At 38.3% G+C, this 26,339-nt stretch overlaps 2 protein-coding genes across 52 annotated transcripts in view; one reads left to right on the top strand and one right to left on the bottom strand.

Moving 5' to 3' along the window:
- The window catches only part of LOC136447472 (mucin-3B-like), a 180,292-nt gene that overhangs the window by 76,497 nt on the left and 77,456 nt on the right, over positions 1-26,339 (top strand). For 39 of the 50 annotated variants that reach the window (XM_066446394.1, XM_066446395.1, XM_066446393.1 and 36 more), the window contains 46 exons: positions 177-399; positions 1,103-1,312; positions 1,701-1,802; positions 2,038-2,223; positions 2,548-2,727; positions 3,437-3,646; positions 4,041-4,142; positions 4,435-4,620; positions 4,918-5,097; positions 5,739-5,948; positions 6,345-6,446; positions 6,682-6,867; positions 7,166-7,384; positions 7,696-7,836; positions 8,177-8,386; positions 8,590-8,652; positions 9,437-9,616; positions 9,904-10,113; positions 11,173-11,430; positions 11,718-11,927; positions 12,705-12,839; positions 13,027-13,236; positions 13,493-13,672; positions 13,962-14,171; positions 14,945-15,079; positions 15,267-15,476; positions 15,733-15,912; positions 16,202-16,411; positions 16,816-17,025; positions 17,249-17,383; positions 17,568-17,777; positions 18,027-18,206; positions 18,502-18,711; positions 18,941-19,126; positions 19,355-19,513; positions 19,713-19,922; positions 20,153-20,323; positions 20,889-21,098; positions 21,323-21,445; positions 21,997-22,206; positions 22,483-22,617; positions 23,014-23,223; positions 23,459-23,593; positions 24,146-24,343; positions 24,760-25,089; positions 25,390-25,587. In XM_066446394.1, the coding sequence (XP_066302491.1) occupies positions 177-399; positions 1,103-1,312; positions 1,701-1,802; positions 2,038-2,223; positions 2,548-2,727; positions 3,437-3,646; positions 4,041-4,142; positions 4,435-4,620; positions 4,918-5,097; positions 5,739-5,948; positions 6,345-6,446; positions 6,682-6,867; positions 7,166-7,384; positions 7,696-7,836; positions 8,177-8,386; positions 8,590-8,652; positions 9,437-9,616; positions 9,904-10,113; positions 11,173-11,430; positions 11,718-11,927; positions 12,705-12,839; positions 13,027-13,236; positions 13,493-13,672; positions 13,962-14,171; positions 14,945-15,079; positions 15,267-15,476; positions 15,733-15,912; positions 16,202-16,411; positions 16,816-17,025; positions 17,249-17,383; positions 17,568-17,777; positions 18,027-18,206; positions 18,502-18,711; positions 18,941-19,126; positions 19,355-19,513; positions 19,713-19,922; positions 20,153-20,323; positions 20,889-21,098; positions 21,323-21,445; positions 21,997-22,206; positions 22,483-22,617; positions 23,014-23,223; positions 23,459-23,593; positions 24,146-24,343; positions 24,760-25,089; positions 25,390-25,587 (8,458 nt within the window). The remainder of the gene's footprint in view (positions 1-176; positions 400-1,102; positions 1,313-1,700; positions 1,803-2,037; positions 2,224-2,547; positions 2,728-3,436; positions 3,647-4,040; positions 4,143-4,434; positions 4,621-4,917; positions 5,098-5,738; positions 5,949-6,344; positions 6,447-6,681; positions 6,868-7,165; positions 7,385-7,695; positions 7,837-8,176; positions 8,387-8,589; positions 8,653-9,436; positions 9,617-9,903; positions 10,114-11,172; positions 11,431-11,717; positions 11,928-12,704; positions 12,840-13,026; positions 13,237-13,492; positions 13,673-13,961; positions 14,172-14,944; positions 15,080-15,266; positions 15,477-15,732; positions 15,913-16,201; positions 16,412-16,815; positions 17,026-17,248; positions 17,384-17,567; positions 17,778-18,026; positions 18,207-18,501; positions 18,712-18,940; positions 19,127-19,354; positions 19,514-19,712; positions 19,923-20,152; positions 20,324-20,888; positions 21,099-21,322; positions 21,446-21,996; positions 22,207-22,482; positions 22,618-23,013; positions 23,224-23,458; positions 23,594-24,145; positions 24,344-24,759; positions 25,090-25,389; positions 25,588-26,339) is intronic. The other 11 variants (XM_066446396.1, XM_066446429.1, XM_066446419.1 and 8 more) reach the window with 11 other exon arrangements.
- The window catches only part of LOC136447475 (uncharacterized), a 162,181-nt gene that overhangs the window by 47,960 nt on the left and 87,882 nt on the right, over positions 1-26,339 (bottom strand). The gene's annotated exons all lie outside the window — the stretch shown is intronic.

A 26,339-nucleotide genomic window follows, 5' to 3' on the forward strand; every position in this document is an offset into this window, starting at 1 on the left:
AGGCAGAATTTCCTACAGAGGGGATGAAAAATAGGCAATTTCTTAACAAATCACTTGAATTGAAATATTTCAGAAAAAGAAAGACATATATTGCCAAAAACGTTCTGATATATGCCAATAATACAATGCTCTCTAATTACATTTTTCCTGAAAATGATTAAGTGTGGAATTTTATTGTAGAGAAAACAACGCGAGTCACCACAATCCCTACGACGGTGCATCCAACAACACAAATAACAACTCTTCCAACGACTATGCATCCAACAACACAAATAACAACTCTTCCAACGACGATGCATCCAACAACACAAATAACAACTCTCCCAACGACGATGCATCCTACAACACAAATAACAACTCTCCCAACCACGTTTAAGCCAACGACACAAGTTACCACAGGTAAATGTGCTATATACATCTTTGGAAGTAACTCATATGAACAGAAGTATGTACACGAACCCACACTTCAACATTCCAAATGTCGTCATAACACTATTTTAAGTCATAGCGAACAATTTATCTAATCTCAGAGAAAACAACTACACACAGAGCGGAAGATACAGCATATCCTACAACGCTAGTCCCAGCAAAACATGTAACTATAAAAAGAACTAAAGCACAGTCTACCTAAAGGACAACGACACCAAGTACAATTAATTATTACCACTAAAAAACACAACAAACTACTGCTGAAAACACAACACATATCACCACAATTCAAATAACTGCAATTCCAACCACACAAGTTACCACCATCTTAACGACGTTAAAACCAACAACACAACTTACGACATGTACAAATTCTAAAGGTACATGGCATTTAGTAACGGAAATATGTCAACACACGCATTTACATACCTACGGAGCATTTTGTGACAGAGGTCATCAGTCTAAGGTTCCCAGCAACAATGCATACCATTAAATGATAGAAGCATTAATAAGAAAACTTTCATTCAAACAATACTTGACGTGATAGAAAAAGGTCAGCATCACCTTCATTGCATCTTTTGCAGCAAAAACAAATATTGGCATATCTACAGACCAGGCATCCTTACAATTTCTATGTTTATCAGCAATAAGAATTTACACCATCTTATCTCAGACACAACTACGCGGGTAACAACGGAGAAAACAACTCTGCCAACAACACTAGTCCCGACAACACATATCTCGACCGAAAGAAGTACAGCACAAACCACCGAAAAGACAACTTTACCAACTACCATTGTCACCACACAAAAAACGACACAGCAATCTACCCATAAGTCAACGTTACCATCCACAGTACAACCTACAACCTTAGTAACCACGGGTAAATCTCCACATTTTATTTCAGACAAAATCACAGAGTACATCACTGTTCCAACAACGATGAAGCCAACCAGTCTAATGACCACAGGACATTGTGCAATAGTTTTAGTAACACAGAAAATTATGTATATCCATATGCCTATAAGTTAAACGCACATTCCAGATAAATGTCCTCACAGCAGAACCGTTTGCCATATATCACAACGTTTTATCATATCAGGGAAAACCACATCGCTTACAACGGAAAAGACAACACTTCCAACAAAGGGAGTACCAACGACATACATATCTACGAAACGAACTACAGCACAGACTACCGAAAAGACAATAATACCAATTACTATTGTGAACTGAATCAGAAATTATTAAAGTTTGACATTTTATTGCAGAGGAAACCACCCAATTCACCACTATCCCAACGACGGTTAATCCAACAACAAAACTAACAACTCTCCCAACCACCCACAAGCCTACGACGCAAATTACGACAGGTAAATGTGCAATATATTGGAAAGTAAAACATGTAAAGCAATGTACAAACATTTATATCAATAAACACGAAACCACACCTTTATATTATAGATATATATAGATATATAGCTACACATCTTTACCAAAAAAGCAATGTAAAACTTAATGCATGTGAATGAAGCTAACCACTTCTAGCAGCTAACAGCTAACGAACAAACCAATATAATTTTTTTATCTCCACACCGCTTGTAACAGAGAAGACGACACTTCCAACAACAGTAGTCCCAACGACACACATCTCTACGGAAGAAACCACAGAACAGACAACCGAAAAGACAACAATACCAACTACAATTGTGACTACTCAGAAATCAACACAACAAACTACTCAAAAGACCACAATACCATCAACAGTACAACCTACAACAGAGGCCACGACAGGTAAAACCACTCATCCCTTCAAACACTATGAAAAGTAGGCTTGGCCTACGCACTAGCAGTGCCGAGATATTAACACGCCAATTTCCAAAGTCCCTACCAACATATTAACGGAACAATTGCCAACGAGTACTAGACGTTGAATGTGTAAGGCAGAATTTCCAACAGAGGGGATGAAAAATATGCAATTTCTTAACAAATCACTTGAATTGAAATATTTCAGAGAAAGAAAGACATATATTGCCAAAAGCGTTGTGATATATGCCAATAATACAATGCTCTCTAATTACATTTTTCCTGAATATTAAATGTGGAATTTTATTGTAGAGAAAACAACGCGAGTCACCACAATCCCTACGACGGTGCATCCAACAACACAAATAACAACTCTTCCAACGACGATGCATCCAACAACACAAATAACAACACTTCCAACGACGATGCATCCAACAACACAAATAACAACTCTCCCAACCACGTTTAAGCCAACGACACAAGTTACCACAGGTTAATGTGCTATATACATCTTTGGAAGTAACTCATATGAACAGAAGTATGTACACGAACCCACACTTCAACATTCCAAATGTCGTCATAACAATTTATTAAATCATAGCGAACAATTAATCTAATCTCAGAGAAAACAACTACACACAGAGCGGAAGATACAGCATATTCTACAACGCTAGACCCAGCAAAACATGTAACTATAAAAAGAACTAAAGCACAGTCTACCGAAAGGACAACGACACCAAGTAAAATTAATTATTACCATTAAAAAAACACAACAAACTACGGCTGAAAACACAACACATATCACCACAATTAAAATAACCGCAATTCCAACCACACAGGTTGCCACCATCTTAACGACTTTAAAACCAACAACACAACTTAACGACAGGTACAAATTCTAAAGGTACATGGCATTTAGTAACGGAAATATGTCAACACACGCATTTACATATCTACGGAGCATCTTGTGACAGAGGTCATCAGTCTAAGGTTTCCAGCAACAATATATGCATACCATTAAATGATAGAAGCATTAATAAGAAAACTTTCATTCAAACAATACTTGACGCGATAGACAAAGGTCAGCATCACCTTCATTGCATCTTTTGCAGCAAAAACAAATATTGGCATATCTACAGACCAGGCATCCTTACAATTTCTATGTTTATCAGCAATAAGAATTTACACCATCTTATCTCAGACACAACTACGCGGGTAACAACGGAGAAAACAACTCTGCCAACAACACTAGTCCCGACAACACATATTTCGACCGAAAGAAGTACAGCACAAACCACCGAAAAGACAACTTTACCAACTACCATTGTCACCACACAAAAAACGACACAGCAATCTACCCATAAGTCAACGTTACCATCCACAGTACAACCTACAACCTTAGTAACCACGGGTAAATCTCCACATTTTATTTCAGACAAAATCACAGAGTGCATCACTGTTCTAACAACAATGAAGCCAACCAGTCTAATGACCACAGGACATTGTGCAAAAGTTTAAGTAACACAGAAAACATGTATATCCATATGTCTATAAATTAAACGCACATTCCAGATACACATGTATATGTCCTCACAGCAGAATCGTTTGCCATATATCACAACGTTTAATTACATCAGGGAAAACCACATCGCTTACAACGGAAAAGACAACACTTCCAACAACGGGAGTACCAACGACATACATATCTACGAAACGAACTACAGCACAGACTACCGAAAAGACAACAATACTAACTACAACTGGAACTGAATCAGAAATTATTAAAGTTTGACATTTTATTGCAGAGGAAACCACCCAATTCACCACTATCCCAACGACGGTAAATCCAACAACAAAACTAACAACTCTCCCAACCACCCACAAGCCTACGACGCAAATTACGACAGGTAAATGTGCAATACATTGGAAAGTAAAACATGTAAAGCAATGTACAAACATTTATATCAATAAACACGAAGTAACACCTTTATATTCTCTCTCTCTCTCTCTCTCTCTCTCTCTCTATATATATATATATATATATATATATAAATATATATATATATATAGCTACACATCTTTACCAAAAAGCAATGTAAAACTCAATGCATGTAAATGAAGCTAACCGCTTCTAGCAGCTAACAACTAACGAACAAACCAATATAACATGTTTTTATATCTCCATATCGCTTACAACAGAAAAGACAACACTTCCTACAACAGTAGTCCCAACGACACACATCTCTACGGAAGAAACTACAGAACGGACAACCGAAAAGACAACAATACCAACTACAATTGTGACTACTCAGAAATCAACACAACAAACTACTCAAAAGACCACAATACCATCAACAGTACAACCGACAACAGAGGCCACGACAGGTAAAACCACTCATCCCTTCAAACACTATGAAAAGTAGGCTTGGCCGACGCACTAGCAGTGCCGAGATATTAACACGCCAATTTCCAAAGTCCCTACCAACATATTAACGGAACAATTGCCAACGAGTACTAGACGTTGAATGTCAATGGCAGAATTTCCAACAGAGGGGATGAAAAATATGCAATTTCTTAACAAATCCCTTGAGTTGAAATATTTCAGACAAAGAAAGACAAATATACAATGCTCTCTAATTACATTTTTTTCTGAAAATGATTAAATTTGGAATTTTATTGTAGAGAAAACAACGCGAGTCACCACAATCCCTACGACGGTGCATCCAACAACACAAATAACAACTCTTCCAACGACGTTGCATCCAACAACACAAATAACAACTCTCCCAACGACGATGCATCCAACAACACAAATAACAACTTTCCCAACCACGTTTAAGCCAACGACACAAGTTACCACAGGTAAATGTGCTATAAACATCTTTGGAAGTAACTCATATGAACAGAAGTAAGTACACGAACCCACACTTCAACATTTCAAATGTCGTCATAACAATTTATTAAGTCATAGCGAACAATTTATCTAATCTCAGAGAAAACAACTACACACAGAGCGGAAGATACAGCATATCCTACAACGCTAGTCCCAGCAAAACATGTAACTATAAAAAGAACTAAAGCACAGTCTACAGAAAGGACAACGACACCAAGTACAATTTATTATTACCACTAAAAGAACACAACAGGTTACCACAATCTTAACGACGTTAAAACCAACAACACAACTTACGACATGTACAAATCCTAAAGGTACATGGCATTTAGTAACGGAAATATGTCAACACACGCATTTACATACCTACGGAGCATCTTGTGACAGAGGTCATCAGTCTAAGGTTTCCAGCAACAATGCATACCATTAAATGATAGAAGCATTAATAAGAGAACTTTCATTCAAACAATACTTGACGTGATAGAAAAAGGTCAGCATCACCTTCATTGCATCTTTTGCAGCAAAAACAAATATTGGCATATCTACAGACCAGGCATCCTTACAATTTCTATGTTTATCAGCAATAAGAATTTACACCATCTTATCTCAGACACAACTACGCGGGTAACAACGGAGAAAACAACTCTGCCAACAACACTAGTCCCGACAACACATATTTCGACCGAAAGAAGTACAGCACAAACCACCGAAAAGACAACTTTACCAACTACCATTGTCACCACACAAAAAACGACACAGCAATCTACCCATAAGTCAACGTTACCATCCACAGTACAACCTACAACCTTAGTAACCACGGGTAAATCTCCACATTTTATTTCAGACAAAATCACAGAGTGCATCACTGTACTAACAACAATGAAGCCAACCAGTCTAATGACCACAGAACATTGTGCAAAAGTTTTAGTAACACAGAAAACATGTATATCCATATGTCTATAAATTAAGCGCACATTCCAGATACACATGTATATGTCCTCACAGCAGAACCGTTTGCCATATATCACAACGTTTTATTATATCAGGGAAAACCACATCGCTTACAACGGAAAGGACAACACTTCCAACAAAGGGAGTACCAACGACATACATATCTACGAAACGAACTACAGCACAGACTACCGAAAAGACAACAATACCAATTACTAATTGTGAACTGAATCAGAAATTATTAAAGTTTGACATTTTATTGCAGAGGAAACCACCCAATTCACCACTATCCCAACGACGGTAAATCCAACAACAAAACTAACAACTCTCCCAACCACCCACAAGCCTACGACGCAAATTACGACAGGTAAATGTGCAATATATTTGAAAGTAAAACATGTAAAGCAATGTACAAACATTTATATCAATAAACACGAAACCACACCTTTATATTATAGATATATATAGATATATAGCTACACATCTTTACCAAAAAGCAATGTAAAACTTAATGCATGTGAATGAAGCTAACCACTTCTAGCAGCTAACAGCTAACGAACAAACCAATATAATTTTTTTTATCTCCACATCGCTTGTAACAGAGAAGACGACACTTCCAACAACAGTAGTCCCAACGACACACATCTCTACGGAAGAAACTACAGAACAGACAACCGAAAAGACAACAATACCAACTACAATTGTGACTACTCAGAAATCAACACAACAAACTACTCAAAAGAGCACAATACCATCAACAGTACAACCTACAACAGAGGCCACGACAGGTAAAACCACTCATCCCTTCAAACACTATGAAAAGTAGGCTTGGCCTACGCACTAGCAGTGCCGAGATATTAACACGCCAATTTCCAAAGTCCCTACCAACATATTAAAGAAACAATTGCCAACGAGTACTAGACGTTCAATGTGTATGGCAGAATTTCCAACAGAGGGGATGAAAAATATGCAATTTCTTAACAAATCCCTTGAATTGAAATATTTCAGACAAAGAAAGACAAATATACAATGCTCTCTAATTACATTTTTTTCTGAAAAATGATTAAATGTGGAATTTTATTGTAGAGAAAACAACGCGAGTCACCACAATCCCTACGACGGTGCATCCAACAACACAAATAACAACTCTTCCAACGACGTTGCACCCAACAACACAACTAACAACTTTCCCAACGACGATGCATCCAACAACACAAATAACAACTCTCCCAACGACGATGCATCCAACAACACAAATAACAACTCTCCCAACCACGTTTAAGCCAACGACACAAGTTACCACAGGTAAATGTGCTATATACATCTTTGGAAGTAACTCATATGACAGAAGTGAGTACACGAACCCACACTTCGACATTACAAATGTCGTCATAACACTCTTTTAAGTCATAGCGAACAATTTATGTAATCTCAGAGAAAACAACTACACACAGAGCGGATGATACAGCATATCCTACAACACTAGTCCCAGCAAAACATGTAACTACAAAAAAAACTAAAGCACAGTCTACCGAAAGGACAACGACACCAAGTACTATTGTTACCACTAAAAACAAACACAACTGAAAATGATTAACTGTGGAATTTTATTATAGAAAAAACAACGCGAGTCACCACAATCCCTACAACGATGCATCCAACAACACACATAACAACTCTTCCAACGACGATAAATCCAACAACACAAATAACAACTCTCCCAACCACGTTTAAGCCAACGACACAAATTACCACAGGTAAATGCGCTACGAACATATACTTCAACATTCCAGATGTGATGTCATCATAACAACAACACAAGCTACCAACATTTGAATGTCGGTAAAACCAACAACACAACTTACAACTTACAACCTTCAACTAACAAAAAAATATAAGAAACCTATACTTGACTATTCTGGTGTGTTACGCCGAATGGTGGTTGCACAGACTATATAGATACAGATGCAGACTCTATCCAAAAACGTCAGCATCATGTCCATCATCTCTATTGCACTACAACTTACAGACACATCCCAGGCGTCTTCACAATTTTTTCATCTATCAGCGATACTAATTTTCCCTATCTTATCTCAGAGAAAACTACTCCGGTTACTACGGAGCAGACAACACTTCCAACAACATTAGTTCCAACAACACATGTCACTACGGAAATAACTACCGATCAGACCACCGAAAAGTCGACGTTACCAACTACCATTAGCACCACACAGAAGACAACGCAACAAACTACTCAAAAGACGTCGATACCATCCACAGTACAACCTACAACAGAGATAACTACAGGTAACACCACAAACACCCTGCGAAAACAACCGACAAGCTTGGTTCAAGATTCTAACACAGCAACATTGAACATATAGGACAAACAATTCAAAACTACATGAATACACTTATATTGCCTTTGGCAGAAAACAGATTTCAAAACTAAGGCTCTGGAAATGCCGTTGCTAACTAATGTCAAATAAACAATGGATATTTCATTGCAGAGAAAACCACTCAAAAGAGCACCATACCATCCACAATGCAACCAACAACAGAGATTACCACAGGTAAACATTATTATGCAATTGACAACACCACTCCTCATCTGTGCACGATGTTGCTTAACAATTGAGGAATCGAAAAGGAAAAACAACATGCGAAAAATAGTTACTCAAGCAACTGGATAAAATTTTGGAACAGTCAGACGTTTGAAAAAGTGTGTACATGTGTACATGCGCACAATACAGAACAACAACATGTTGCAACACATCGCTTGCTTACAAATACATTTAAACTCCAACCGCACTCCGTATATATAGAAATCAATCAATCAATCAATCGTATCTTATCTTAGAGAAGACCACCCAGTCAACAACAGAAAAGACAACACTTCCAACAACCCCAGTCCCAACAACACACATCACTACGGAAAGAACGACCGAACAAACCACCAAAAAGTCAACTTTACCAACCACCATTCGCACCACACAAAAATCCACACAACAAACTACTCAAAAGACTACGATACCATCCACATTGCAACCTACAACAGAGCTAACAACAGGTAATACCACAACCATCCCTGCGAAAACAGTCAACAAACGAGGTTCCTCCTATATAATGGTAGTAATATCAAGATAGTAACACATACCAACCCACTCACTCACTCACTCTCCCCATAGCTTAGTCAGCCGTAGGGGCAGCATACCAACATCCAACTGATAAACAAAAGAAAATAGAGCACAAGTATACACTTTCATTATAAGACAGGGTCATCCAGATTCCTCTCAAAATTATTGCCGTTATCTAGATCTAAGAAAATGTAAAAAAACAATGGATTTTTTATTGTAGAACAAACTACGCAACCAACTACTATACCAACAACGCAACACCCAACGACATATGTCAGCACCATTCCAACGACGATAAAGCCAACAACGCATGCAACTTCTATCCCAACGACGGCACACCCAACGACACATTTCAGCACCATTCCAACGACGATAAAGCCAACAACACAACTAACTACAGGTAAAGGTACACTATATTCTGCAAATACAACACAGAAGCTATCTCCATGCCAGCAAATAAACCTAGATCATCTTTACATGTTTCTGGAAAAAGCACACAACAAAAAGACTTACTTCGACGATAAAGAATCCAAAACAAACTAACCATAGACCACAAAATTAAATTCATAAAAACTGTTGCAGAGAATAGCCTTTTAGCAGAGATGTTTTACTCCAAATTTCCTGGAAATCCTACAGTCTATGAGCAATTTTACAAAATCAGCGAAACCGAATTTTGTCCATTCTCAGAGAAAACTACTCAGCTGACAACAATGAGGACAACACTTCCGACAACAATAATTCCAACAACACATATATCTACCGCGAAAACGTCCACACAAACCACTGAGAAGACAACTGTACCAACTACCATTGCTACCACTCAAAAATCAACACAAGAAACCACTCAAAAGAGCACCATACCATCCACAATGCAACCAACAACAGAGATCACCACAGGTAAACGTATTTGTACAATTAACAACACTACTCATCCTCTACGAACCATGTTGCTTAAGAATTGATGAATCCAAAAGCAACAAACAAACTCCATTATCTTGACATTTATAAAGAAATAGCCGAACGCTAGACGACAAACATATCTCGATAAAACACAACGTAGCTGTCGTAAACATCTATTGGCAATACTCTTGAAGACAAACAGATGTGTAAATGTGCACAATGCAGAACAACAAAATGTCACGTGTACAGAAATCAAATCAACGGTAATGTTTTTTTCTAAATGTGGAGTCTTAATTTTGGACGGTGGTTGGTTCCTAGTCGGTACATATTGTGCACCAAAAGCATACGGATCCTTACATAGGATAACTCATATACAACAACTTTTCCCACACTTTGTCACAGCCCTGACCACTCAACCAACAACAGTGAAGACAACTCTCTCTTCTACTATAATTCCTACTACACAATTGACGACCCAACAAACCACCAAAAAATCAACTCTACCAACCACCATTCGCACCACACAGATATCCACACAACAAAGCACTCAAAAGACTACGATACCATCCACATTGCAACCTACAACAAAGCTAACAACAGGTAATACCACACCCACCCCTGCGAATACAGGCAACAAACGAGATTCTTGCAATATAATGGAAGTCCGTATCAAGATGGCAACACAATCTAGTATCCAACTAGTAGAGCAAAAGAATATAGTGTACAAAAATGGAAGTTCTGCTGCAGTACCAAGGTCGCAGACCAGGGGGCCCAAAATCGATCTTGACTTTCGGCTTCACAACACCTGCCAACATACCAAATATCATCGTAATCCATCAAGAGGTTCTTATGCTGACTACAGTAGTCCGGAAACACAAACACACACACAGACAGACACACCCAAAACTATATCTCAATTTTTCATGGAGATAACAATACACTTGCAGCACAATTTGTGGAAAATGAATTTCCAACCTAAGACAGCGTCATCCAGATTTCTCTCAAAATACCGTCATCTAAGAATATTTTAAAAAAACAATGTACTGTTCATTGTAGGAAAATCTACTCAACCAACTACTATCCCAACGACGCAACACCCAACGACACATTTCAGCACAATTCCAACGACGATAAAGCCAACAACGCATGCAACTTCTATCCCAACGACCGCACACCCAACGACACATTTCAGCACAATTCCAACGACGATAAAGCCAACAACGCATGCAACTTCTATCCCAACGACCGCACACCCAACGACACATTTCAGCACCATTCCAACGACGATAAAGCCAACAACACAACTAACTACAGGTAAAGGTACACTATATTCTGCAAATACAACACAGAAGCTATCTCCATGCCAGCAAATAAACCTAGATCATCTCTACATGTTTCTGGAAAAAATACACAACCAAAAGACTTACTTCGACGATAAAGAATTCGAAGCAAATTTACTTTGTACCACAGAATCAAATTCATAACAACTGTTGCAGAGGATAGCCTTTTAGTAGAGATGTTTCACTCCAAATTTCCTGGAAATCCTACAGTCTATGAGCAATTTTACAAAATCAGCGAAACCGAATTTTGTCCATTCTCAGAGAAAACTACTCAGCTGACAACAATGAGGACAACACTTCCGACAACAATAATTCCAACAACACATATCTCTACCGCGAAAACGTCCAAACAAACCACTGAGAAGACAACTGTACCAACTACCATTGCTACCACTCAAAAATCAACACAAGAAACCACTCAAAAGAGCACCATACCATCCACAATGCAACCAACAACAGAGATCACCACAGGTAAACGTATTTGTACAATTAACAACACACTCCATTATCTTGACATTGATAAAGAGATAGCCGAACGCTCGACGACAAACCTATCTCCATAAAACACAGCGTAGCTGTCGTAATCATCTATCCATTTTGGCAATACACTTGAAGACAACCAGATGTGTAAATGTGCACAAAGCAGAACAACAAAATGTCACGTGTACAGGAATCAAATCAACGGTAATGTTTTTTTCTAACTGTGAAATTTGGACGGTGGTTGGGTCCTATTCGGTAGATATTGTGCACCAATAGCATACGGATCCTTACATAGGATAACTCATATACAACAACTTTTCTGACACTTTGTCACAGCCATGACCACTCAACCAACAACAGTGAAGACATCTCTCCCTTCTACTATAATTCCTACTACACAATTGACGACCCAACGAACTACAGCACAGACTACAATGAAAACAACAAAACAAACTACCTTTGTAACCACTCCAAAATCAACACAACAAACTACTCATAGCACCACCATCTTAACTTCAGTATTTCCAACCACAGAGGTTTCAACAGGTAGAACCACACATTATAATCAACTAAGGAAAACATAAATTACACAAATAATTAATGAAGTCAAAGCAATAAGCATAATTCTACATCTTGTCCAGCATCTGGCTTCCGAAGGAGAAATGTACATCTTGACGCTTTCATCATCCGCCATTCCATGAAGAAACCCACAAGGGCTATTTTGTTCATTGAAGCCGGTATTGATCGCAATAACACATTTTCCCACAGAGAAAACGACTCAACAAACTACTAGACAAACGACATCACCAACAACGTCTATAACCACTGAGGAAACAACACGTAAAACCACTCTCAAAACTACCGCACAAACAACCATACTTCCCACAACAGAGGTCACCACAGGTAATACTTTTTTTAAAACTACACACTTGTAAGTTAGAAAAACGTCTATTAACTTACCAACGAACCAAGAGTACCAATTACTACTCAAGCAGCTAGCTAACTGATACATAATCATCCCAGGTGCATCTACAAAAAGAACATCATGCACAACATCAATTTCTATATATTACTTTATCGTATATCTTAGGGAAGACCACCCAGTCAACAACAGAGCAGACAACACTTCCAACAACCCTAGTCCCAACAACACACATCACTACTAAAAGAACGACCGAACAAACCACCAAAAAGTCAACTTTACCAACCACCATTCGCACCACACAGAAATCCACACAACAAACTACTCAAAAGACCACGATACCATCCACATTGCAACCTACAACAGAACTAACAACAGGTAATACCACACCCACCCCTGCAAATAAATACAGGCAACAAACGAGATTCTTGCAATATAATGGAAGTCCATATCAAGATAGTAACACAATTTAGCATCCAACTAGTAGAACAAAAGAATACAATGTACAACAATACACTAACAGCACAATTTGTGGGAAATGGATTTCCAACCTAAGACAGCGTCCTCCAGATTTCTCTTAAAATACCGTCATCTAAGAATAATTTTTTTTTAAACAATGTACTGTTCATTGTAGGAAAAACTACTCAACCAACTACTATCCCAACGACACTACACCCAACGACACATATCAGCACCATTCCAACGACGATAAAGCCAACAACGCATGCAACTTCTATCCCAACGACCGCACACCCAACGACACATTTCAGCACCATTCCAACGACGATAAAGCCAACAACACAACTAACTACAGGTAAAGATACACTATCTTCTGCAAGTGCAACACATTAGCTATCTTCATACCAACAATCAAGCCACGCACATAATTTCTACGTGTTTCTGGAAAAGATACACAACAAAAAGACTTACTTCGACGATAACAATCCGAAACAAACTTACTTTATACCACAAAATTAATTTCATAATATCTGTTGCAGAGGATAGCCTTTTAGCAGAGATGTTTCACTCCAAATTTCCTCGAAATCTTACAATCTATGAACAATTTTATGAAATCAGCGAAACCGAATTTTGTCCATTCTCAGAGAAAACTACTCAGCCGACAACAATGAGAACAACACTTCCGACAACAATAATTCCAACAACACATATCTCTACCGCGAAAACGTCCAAACAAACCACTGAGAAGACAACTGTACCAACTACCATTGCTACCACTCAAAAATCAACACAAGAAACCACTCAAAAGAGCACCATACCATCCACAATGCAACCAACAACAGAGATCACCACAGGTAAACGTATTTGTACAATTAACAACACACTCCATTATCTTGACATTGATAAAGAGATAGCCGAACGCTCGACGACAAACCTATCTCCATAAAACACAGCGTAGCTGTCGTAATCATCTATCCATTTTGGCAATACACTTGAAGACAACCAGATGTGTAAATGTGCACAAAGCAGAACAACAAATGTCACGTGTACAGGAATCAAATCAACGGTAATGTTTTTTTCTGTGAAATTTGGACGGTGGTTGGGTCCTATTCGGTAGATATTGTGCACCAATAGCATACGGATCCTTACATAGGATAACTCATATACAACAACTTTTCCCACACTTTGTCACAGCCATGACCACTCAACCAACAACAGTGAAGACATCTCTCCCTTCTACTATAATTCCTACTACACAATTGACGACCCAACGAACTACAGCACAGACTACAGTGAAAACAACAAAACAAACTACCATTATAACCACTCCAAAATCAACACAACAAACTACTCATAGCACCACCATCTTAACTTCAGTATCTCCAACCACAGAGGTTTCAACAGGTAGAACCACACATTATAATCAACTAAGGAAAACATAAATTACACAAATAATTAATGAAGTCAAAGCAATAAGCATAATTCTACATCTTGTTCCAGCATCTGGCTTCCGAAGGAGAAATTTACATCTTGACGCTTTCATCATCCGCCATTCCATGAAGAAACCCATAAGGGCTATTTTGTTCATTGAAGCCGGTATTGATCGCAATAACACATTTTTCCACAGAGAAAACGACTCAACAAACTACTAGACAAACGACATCACCAACAACGTCTATAACCACTGAGGAAACAACACGTAAAACCACTCTCAAAACTACCGCACAAACAACCATACTTCCCACAACAGAGGTCACCACAGGTAATACTTTTTTTTAAACTACACACTTGTAAGTTAGAAAAACGTCTATTAACTTACCAACGAACCAAGAGTACCAATTACTACTCAAGCAGCTAGCTAACTGATACATAATCATCCCAGGTGCATCTACAAAAAGAACATCATGCACAACATCAATTTCTATATATTACTTTATCGTATATCTTAGGGAAGACCACCCAGTCAACAACAGAGCAGACAACACTTCCAACAACCCTAGTCCCAACAACACACATCACTACTAAAAGAACGACCGAACAAACCACCAAAAAGTCAACTTTACCAACCACCATTCGCACCACACAGAAATCCACACAACAAACTACTCAAAAGACCACGATACCATCCACATTGCAACCTACAACAGAACTAACAACAGGTAATACCACACCCACCCCTGCAAATAAATACAGGCAACAAACGAGATTCTTGCAATATAATGGAAGTCCATATCAAGATAGTAACACAATCTAGCATCTAATTACTACAACAAAAGAATACAACGTTCAACAATACACTTACAGCACAATTTGTGGGAAATGGATTTCCAACCTAAGACAGCGTCATCCAGATTTCTCTTAAAATACCGTCATCTAAGAATAATATTTTTTTAAACAATGTACTGTTCATTGTAGGAAAAACTACTCAACCAACTACTATCCCAACGACGCTACACCCAACGACACATATCAGCACCATTCCAACGACGATAAAGCCAACAACGCATGCAACTTCTATCCCAACGACCGCACACCCAACGACACATTTCAGCACCATTCCAACGACGATAAAGCCAACAACACAACTAACTACAGGTAAAGATACACTATCTTCTGCAAGTGCAACACATTAGCTATCTTCATACCAACAATCAAGCCACGCACATAATTTCTACGTGTTTCTGGAAAAGATACACAACAAAAAGACTTACTTCGACGATAACAATCCGAAACAAACTTACTTTATACCACAAAATTAATTTCATAACATCTGTTGCAGAGGATAGCCTTTTAGCAGAGATGTTTCACTCCAAATTTCCTCGAAATCTTACAATCTATGAACAATTTTATGAAATCAGCGAAACCGAATTTTGTCCATTCTCAGAGAAAACTACTCAGCCGACAACAATGAGAACAACACTTCCGACAACAATAATTCCAACAACACATATATCTACCGCGAAAACGTCCAAACAAACCACTGAGAAGACAACTGTACCAACTACAATTTCTACCACACAAAAATCAACACAAGAAACCACTCAAAAGAGCACCATACCGTCCACAATGCAACCAACAACAGAGATCACCACAGGTAAAGGTATCTGTACAATTAACAACACTACTCATCTTCTGCGAACCATGTTGCTTAAGAATTGATGAATCCAAAAGCAACAAAAAAATTTATTATCTTGACATTTATAAAAAAAATAGCCGAACGCTCGATGACGAAACAATTTCCATAAAACACAGCGTAGCTGTCGTAATCATCTATCTATTTTGGCAATACCCTTGATGAACCAGATGTATAAATGTGCACAATGCAGAACAACAACATGTGTACAAAAATCGAATCAACGGTAATATTTTTTTCTAAAAGTGGAATCTTAATTTTGGACGGTGGTTGGTTCCTGTTCGGTAGATATTGTGCACCAATAGCATACGGATCCTTACATAGGATAACTCATATACAACAACTTTTCCCACACTTTGTCACAGCCATGACCACTCAACCAACAACAGTGAAGACATCTCTCCCTACTACTATAATTCCTACTACACAATTGACGACCCAACGAACTACAGCACAGACTACAGTGAAAACAACAAAACAAACTACCTTTGTAACCACTCAAAAATCAACACAACAAACTACACATAGCACCACCATCTTAACTTCAGTATCTCCAACCACAGAGGTTTCAACAGGTAGAACCACACATTATAATCAACTAAGGAAAACATAAATTACACAAATAATTAATTAATTCAAAGCAATAAGCATAATTCTATATGTTGTTCCAGCATCTGGCTTCCGAAGGAGAAATTTACATCTTGACACTTTCATCATCCGCCATTCCATGACCAACCCATACGTGCTTTTTTCGTTAATTGAATCCGGTATCAATTGCAATAACACATTTTCCCACAGAGAAAACGACTCAACAAACTACTAGACAAACGACATCACCAACGACGTCTGTAACCACTGAGGACACAACACATAAAACCACTCTCAAAACTACCGCACAAACAACCTTGCTTCCCACAACAGAGGTCACTACAGGTAATACTTAATTCTTTAAACTACACACTTGTAAGTTAGAAAAAGGTCTTTTAACTTACCAACGAACCAATTACTACTCAACCAGCTAGCTAACTGACACATCATCATCCCAGGTGTATCTACAAAAAGAACCTCATATGTATACACAACATCTATTTCTATAACTTATTTTATCGTATCTTAGGGAAGACCACCCAGTCAACAACAGAGCAGACAACACTTCCAACAACCCTAGTCCCAACAACACACATCATTACGGATAGAACGACCGAACAAACCACCAAAAAGTCAACTTTACCAACCACCATTCGCACCACACAGAAATCCACACAACAAACTACTCAAAAGACCACGATACCATCCACATTGCAACCTACAACAGAGCTAACAACAGGTGATACCACACCCATCCCTGCGAATACAGGAAACAAACGAGATTCTTGCAATATGAATGGAAGTCCACATCAAAATGTTAACACAATCTAGCATCTAATTACTACAACAAAAGAATACAATGTTCAACAATACACTTACAGCACAATTTGTGGGAAATGGATTTCCAACCTAAGACAGCGTCATCCAGATTTCTCTCAAAATACCGTCATCTAAGAATTTCTTTTTAACAATGTACTGTTCATTGTAGGAAAAACTACTCAACCAACTACTATCCCAACGACGCTACACCCAACGACACATATCAGCACCATTCCAACGACGATAGTGCCAACAACGCATGCAACTTCTATCCCAACGACCGCACACCCAACGACACATTTTAGCACCATTCCAACGACGATAAAGGCAACAACACAACTAACTACAGGTAAAGATACACTGTCTTCTGCAAGTACAATACATTAGCATCAACACATCTTCATACCAACAATTAAGCCACGCTCATAATTTCTACATGTTTCTGGAAAAAAATACACAACCAAATAACTTATTTCAACGATTAAGAATCCGAAACAAACTTGCCATAGACCACAAAATTAAATCAACAACTGTTACAGAGAATAGCATTTTGGTAAACATGTTTCACCCCAGATTTCCTCAAGATCCTACATTCTATTAACAATTTCATGAAATAAGCGAAACCAAATTTTGTCCGTTCTCAGAGAAAACTACTCAGCCGACAACAATGATGACAACACTTCCGACAACAATAATTCCAACAACACATATATCTACCGCGAAAACGTCCAAACAAACCACTGAGAAGACAACTGTACCAACTACAATTTCTACCACTCAAGAATCAACACAAGAGACCACACAAAAGAGCACGATACCGTCCACAATACAACCAACAACAGAGATCACCACGGGTAAACATATTTGTACAAACAACAACACTACTCATCTTCTGCGTCAATGTTTGCTTTAGAATTGATACATCCAAGAGCAAAAACTTCACAATCTTAATCAAAATTCATTCTAAAAGACGCCACGAACTATTAAAGTAATAGGGACCCAAAATCAACGTTTAGATAACTTTTTTCCGTTAACATTTCTTTAATGTTGTTTGACACATTTTCTACATTCATTATACAACAGTAAAGACATCTCTTCCTACCACGATTATGCCTACCACACATTTGACCACCCAAGGAACTACAGCACAAACTACAGAGAAAACAACAAAACCAACTACTCTTGTCACAACTCAAAAATCAACACAACACACTACCCACAGTACTACCATGTTAACTTCAGTACTTCCAACCACAGAGGTCTCAACAGGTAAAACCACATATCAATCTACAAATTAAGAGATTAGAGTACGCACGAATAATTACAAGTTCGCATTTAAATTCAAATCAATATTCTACATGCTGTTACAGCATCTGTTTTTCCGGCCGAACATGCATTTACATCCTGACGCTTTCACCATGCGCCACTTGATGACCAGCATATATATTCTCTACACTCTGAACTCAGTATTGGCTGTAATAACACATTTTCTTACAGAGAAAACTACAGTACAAACTACAGCACACACTACAGCACAAACTACAGCACACACTACAGCACAAACAACGTCTGTAACCACTGAGGAAACAACAAGTCAGACCTCTCTCAAAACGTCCACACAAACAACCGTGCTTCCCACAACAGAGGTCGCCACAGGTAATACTTTGTCTTCAGAAACTACGCCTGTAAGTTATGTCTCTGGTAATGTCATTCTTTACACTGTATATTGGTAAAAACATGACAACTCTTGCAGAGAATAGCCGTTGAGAGATGTTTCACCCCAGAATACCTCAAAATCCTACATTCAATGAACAATTTTATAATATCGGCTATTCCAAATTGTGTCCTTTCTCAGAGAAAACTACTCAGCCGACAACATTGAGGACAACACTTCCAACAACAATGATTCCAACAACAGACGTCTCTACGGAGAAAACGTCAGAACAAACCACTGAAAAGACAACAAGACCAACTACCATTGTCACCACCCGAAAATCAACACAAGAAACAACTCAAAAGAGCACGATGCCGTCCACGATACAACCAACAACTGAGATCACCACAGGTAAACCCACTGTTTGAATAACAACACTACTCAATAACATCTTCTTGATTAAGAGTTCGCTTAGGAATTGATAAATATAAAAGCAAAAACTCACAATGTCAACATGTATTTTTAAGAAACGCCAATAACGATTCGACTCACAGTGACCGGAAATCAACGTTCAAATTACTTTTTCCGTTAACATTTTTTCAATGTAGTAGGAATTACACAATTTTCTACATTCATTATAGGGAATACCACACATTTCACTACTACGAAAAAAACAACCACACATTTTACCACCATCCCCACCACGTTAATCCCAACCACAAAAGCAACCACCATCCTAACAACGGCGAGACTTACCACGCCGATCAGCACTTTATCAACAACTTTGGAGTCGACAACAGGAATGACCACGAGTAAGCTCCCCGAATTATCTCATCCAACTGTCCGAACCAGCAGGTCACATAACTTATCAATGACTACGTACAGTTTTCATGGAGGCAGACGTCGCCTGGAGGCCAATTGAACTGCACAAAGCACTAAGTAGTAGTTTTAGACGCTTCTTCTTTTAGGGCTACCTCTTAAAGTCAAGACGACCACAGTAGACACTGCAGAAACAACAATGCAAAACGCAAAGCACAAAGTATTAGTAAACACCTATTTATTTTGGCAATTCTCTTCAAGATAACCACTTGTGCACAGCACATATACAGAGCGACTGCGTGAGTACATCGGCCAAAACTGTCGCAAATACAATTAAGACAAATGACAACAAGATAGAATCTTCTGATTCAAGGTTGAGCTGCAATTGCCAACCTTGATTCAGAATGACGTCAACCAACACAGATGAACTTTCAAGTGAAGATAGAATCTTAAGTTAAATTTAGACTGAGGTTGGAGATAATTGCTATTTGGTAGAACATATCCGGATCCTTACATAGAATAGATCATATACAATACCTTTACCTGATTTTGTCACAGCCATGACAACTCAGCCAACAACAGTAAAGACATCTCTCCCTACCACGATAATCCCTACCACACATTTGACCACCCAGAGAACTACAGCACAGACTACAGAGACAACATCAAAACCAACTACCCTTTATACCACTCAAAAATCAACACAACAAACTACCCACAGTACTACCATGTTAACTTCAGTGCTTCCAACCACAGAGGTCTCAACAGGTAAAACCACACATCTATTTATAAATATGAAGAATACGCACATAATCAAATGTTCGCAAATTATCTCAAATCAACATTCTACATGTTGTTACAGCATCTAGCTTTCTGAACATTTACATCCTGACGCTTTCATCATGCGACACTTCATGGCCAACATATATATTTTCTAATACTTGTATTTGAACTGATTGTAATAACACATTTTCCTACACTGAAAACTACAGCACAAACTACCGAACAAACTACATCACCAACAACATCTGTCACTACCGAAGAAACTACACGTCCAACCACTGTCAAAACTACCGTACAAACAACCGTGCTTCCCACAACAGAGGTCACCACAGGTAGTACTTTGTTTTATGAAACTATGCCTTTAAGTTGGAAAAAATACCACTGGTAATTTCATTCTTTCCATTGTATATTGGTAAAACAGAAGGGGACAACTGGCTTATCAGTGTTTGGTGTGAAATACACACTTCTCTGCAGGAAAATCTACAGCACACACCACCAAAAAGACGACGATGCCGACTACTGTTGTTACAACTCAGCAAACCACTCAAAAAACTACACAGCAATCTACACTACCATCCACGATACAACTAACAATAGATATCACTACAGGTAAAAGTACACTGCAAACTGCTCACAAAAACATATCAAATATTCTTAGAAGTGTTAACAAGTAATGAAAAAGGAAGCCAACAAAATACCACACATGCACGTCGTACACATCATCAATGACATTACTGTTGCGACAAATGGCTAGCCTACAAATACATTCACACTTTGTAACCATTATTAGAATCAACTTCATAATCTTTTTCAGTAAGCAGATCTTTTTTTTTTTACAAAAAGTACCTCATCAACAATACCAATTTCCCGTATCTTATCTTAGACAAAACCACCCAGCCAACAACAGAGGAGACAACACTTGCAACAACTCTAGTCCCAACAACACACATCTCTACGGAAAGAACCACAGAACAGACCACTGAAAAGACGACCATACCAACTACCATTGTCACCACTCTAAAAACAACACAGGAAACAACTCAAAAGACTACCATGCCGACAACGGTGTATCCAACAACTGAGGTCACAACAGGTAAAATATTCTAATGTCAATTACAGTCACACAGATTCGAAAATGCATCTCATTTTCTACATCAAGCTTTGGACAAATAATTCTAATCGTGGCAGACTCAAATTGGAATTTTCTGTCACAAGAAATCACAATATACGCAATGTCCAACGTCACAGCAAATGACTGTTAGTCACCGAAGCAGCTATCTAACAATACTAGATACATCATAGTTTGTACATTTGCACTACCAAACAATAGATATGAATAGCTATAACGCTAACCTCACATTTTCCACAGAGGAAACTACAACTGAAACTACTGCAAAAACTACATCACCCACCACTCCTGAAACTACGGCAGAAACCACACAGGAACCCACCCACATCACTACAGCTCAAACGACTCTACTGCCTACAACAGAGGTCACCACAGGTAATATTCTACCTCTAGATACTACATTTGTGACCATCGAGGTATTGTCAGTAAGTGCTTAATGTTGAAATTTAGTGCCTTTCAACTTGACAGTAAAGACGTAACTAGCCTCCCTGTATATCTGATCTTTTTTAGAATAATTACATATTGTATACATGTAAACGACACATGGGTTGAAAAGGCTCAGCTGTTAGAAATGGAGACGATTGCATAGCTTGTGTCACAACCATTAATGGTTTCATGATCAAACAAAGGATATTCAACAGATACAAACACATTACTGAATAAACACTTCATCATCAACCGTTCCTGTATCTACAGGAAACCACTCACTACAGCTTGAACAACTTACTCGCAATATGTTTTTATGAACAAAACCACTTTTTCTTATTTCAGAAATAACTACCCGGCCTACAACGGAGAAAACAACACTTCTAACAACAGTTTCCCCAACAACACACATCTCTACGGAAAAAAGTACAGAACAGACCACCGAAAAGACAACCATACCGACTACTATTGTCACCACCCAAAAGACAACACAAGAAACTACTCAAGAGACTACAATGCCGACCACGGTATATCCAACAACAGAGGTCACAACAGGTAAAATACGCCAAGGCCCACAAACATCACATAGATTCGCAATAGTCACTGGAGCTGGAGTGCGGTTTGGGTTGTATATGGCATTGCCCTTTATCGTTGACAAACATGAGACATTCTGGTAATAAGATATGCTAAAAACATACAATAATCCGAAAACACTAAAAAATAGCTTTTCCATACATACGACCAACCAATTCATATGAACATAAACTTTCTAACAACACATTTTCCACAGAGAAAACTACAACGGAAACTACTGAAAAAACTACAGCACCCACCACTCCTGAAACTACAGCAGAAACCACACAGGAAACCACCCACATCACTACAGCTCGAACAACTTTGCTTCCCACAACAGAGGTCACAACAGGTAACATCATTTTCTAGATGTTACACATGCACCGGAGCAACAAGTTATTTTATTTCAAACTGCCGCTAGAATTTTAAGATGTCTTAGTTTTGTTCCATTTGTTTCTGGTGATCTTGTCATCAATGATGTGTCTGAATTTCTTGTACCATTGCAAAAAGGAAACACATATTGAAAACAATACATTGATAAGAATTCTTTTCGATAGTTTTTAAGCAATGAATTCATCTGTCTTACAAAACCAATGTCAGTTATGAAAACACCGTGCACATGCCACCGGAAGAAATCATAACCAACTACCATTGTCAGCAATCAAAAAACGTTTTATCGAGCACAGTGACGGACAAACAATGGATATCGTATGATAACCAAATAGATGAAAAATATATTTTGATTCCAATCAACCAAAACACTGACCAAAATGTTTCAGAAAACTCATAGTAATGAAAATTCATCAGACTGTGTGCTTTGAATACTTGTGCAAATACTTACATTGACGTGGCAATTATATATGATAATAACAAGACAACATTTCTGTGAAAAACTCTATCACAGGCAAGACTTCTAAACCAACGACAGTAAAGACAACTGTCCCTACGACGTTCATTCCAACCACACATTTCACCACCCAACGTACTACAGCACAGTCTACAGAGAAAACAACGAAACCGACTACTCTTCTCACGACCCTGGAAACAACACAACAAACTACCGTACAATCAACAGTAATTCCGACGACAGAAGCCACCACAGGTAAATCTAGTTAGACAACGGCGAAACACACTTGATCTGCCGCGAACAGAAAGTATATTATATAAATTGATGGCATTATGTACTGATCATGATCCTGAATTAATACAAGGTGACTTAAAGTACATTGGCAAGTAAATATAAAGCACTTTTCTTCATAGACATAACCTGAAGAATTCAATAACCACATAGCATTCCCCTAATGAATTCTATGGCAACCAATATTCAAGAATAACTTTGCAATTTGGTTATGACAATTTTCACTGAAACACAATAACGCAGACTAATGAGAAAACTGCATCATCTCATCAGCCGATTCTTTCACGGCGTTGGAAATCCCAGAGGAAACTACTACCAGCACTAACGCTCGGACAACTTCTCACATATAACAGTTCACTGACAAAATAACTTTTCCTTAGGCAAAACTACCCGGCCAACAACAATAACCACATCTCTTCCTACCACTCATCTGACCACACAACAAACTACAGTAAAAACTACAGAAAAAACAACGAAACCAACTACTTTTGTCACTACCCAAAAAACTACACATCAAACCACACACAGCACTACGGCTCGAACAACTGTGCTCCCCACAACAGAGGTCACTTCAGACAAAACTACAGCACAGACCACCGAAAAAACAACGTTACCAACTACCATTGGTAGCACTCAAAAATCAACACAACAAACCACTCAAAAGTCCACAATACCTTCCACGGTACAGTCAACAACAGAGATCACCACAGGTAAAACTAATCTCCTATAAACCTAACAACTACTCAATTTGGCGGAAATTTTATCGATCACAGGGACACACAAACAAATGGACACCGTATGATAACCAACCAAGTAAATCATCATTCTAATTCAACTTCACAAAAACACCGACCAAAACGTTTCAGAAAACAACAACAACACAACAAAACATATTATAAGTACATCACAACGAAAAGTAATAAGACCATGTGCTTTAAACACTGCTGCAGATACAGTACTTACAAAGAATTAGTAACATTACAACACGTCTGTCAAATACTTTATCACAGGCAAGACTTCTAAACCAACGACAGTAGAGACAACTTTTCCTCCGACGTTCATTCCAACCACACATTTCACCACCCAACGTACTACAGCACAGTCTACAGAGAAAACAACGAAACCGACTACTCTTCTCACGACCCTGGAAACAACACAACAAACTACCGTACCAACAACATTTAATCCGACGACAGAAGTCACCACAGGTAAAACTAGTTAGACTACGTTGAACACACTTAATCTGCCGTGAACAGAAAAACATGAAATTGATTGATTGATTGATTGATTGGTTGTTTAAATTATATATTGATTATGATCCTGAATGAACACAAGGCGACTTTAGTTTTCGTGCCAGGTAAAATATAAATTGCGTTTCTTCATAGAATTTACCCAATGAATCAAAAACCACATATGAATTTAACATGATAAATTCCATGGCAACCAATTTTAAAGAACAACTTTGCAATTTGATTATGACATTTTACACAATGAATAAAGATAACGCAGACTATTAACAAAACTATTTCATCTCACCAGTCACTCCTTTCACGGCGTCGGAAATCACAAAGGAAATTACTGACAGCACTACCGCTCGAACATCTTTTCACATATATCAGTTCACTGACAAAATAACTTCTTCCACAGGCAAGACATCCCGGTCAACGACAATAACCACATCTCTTCCTACCACTTATATGACCACACAACGAACTACAGCAGAAACTACAGAAAAAACAACAAAACCAACTACTCTTGTCACTACCCAAAAAACTACACATCAAACCGCACACAGCACTTCGGCTCAAACAACTGTGCTCCCCACAACGGAGGTCACTTCAGACAAAACTACAGCACAGACCACCGAAAAAACAACGTTACCAACTACCATTGTTAGCACTCAAAAAACAACACAACAAACACCTGAAAAGTCCACAATACCTTCCACGGTACAGTCAAC

This window comes from Branchiostoma lanceolatum, chromosome 13 (assembly GCF_035083965.1).
Source record: "Branchiostoma lanceolatum isolate klBraLanc5 chromosome 13, klBraLanc5.hap2, whole genome shotgun sequence".
NCBI lineage: Eukaryota > Metazoa > Chordata > Leptocardii > Amphioxiformes > Branchiostomatidae > Branchiostoma > Branchiostoma lanceolatum.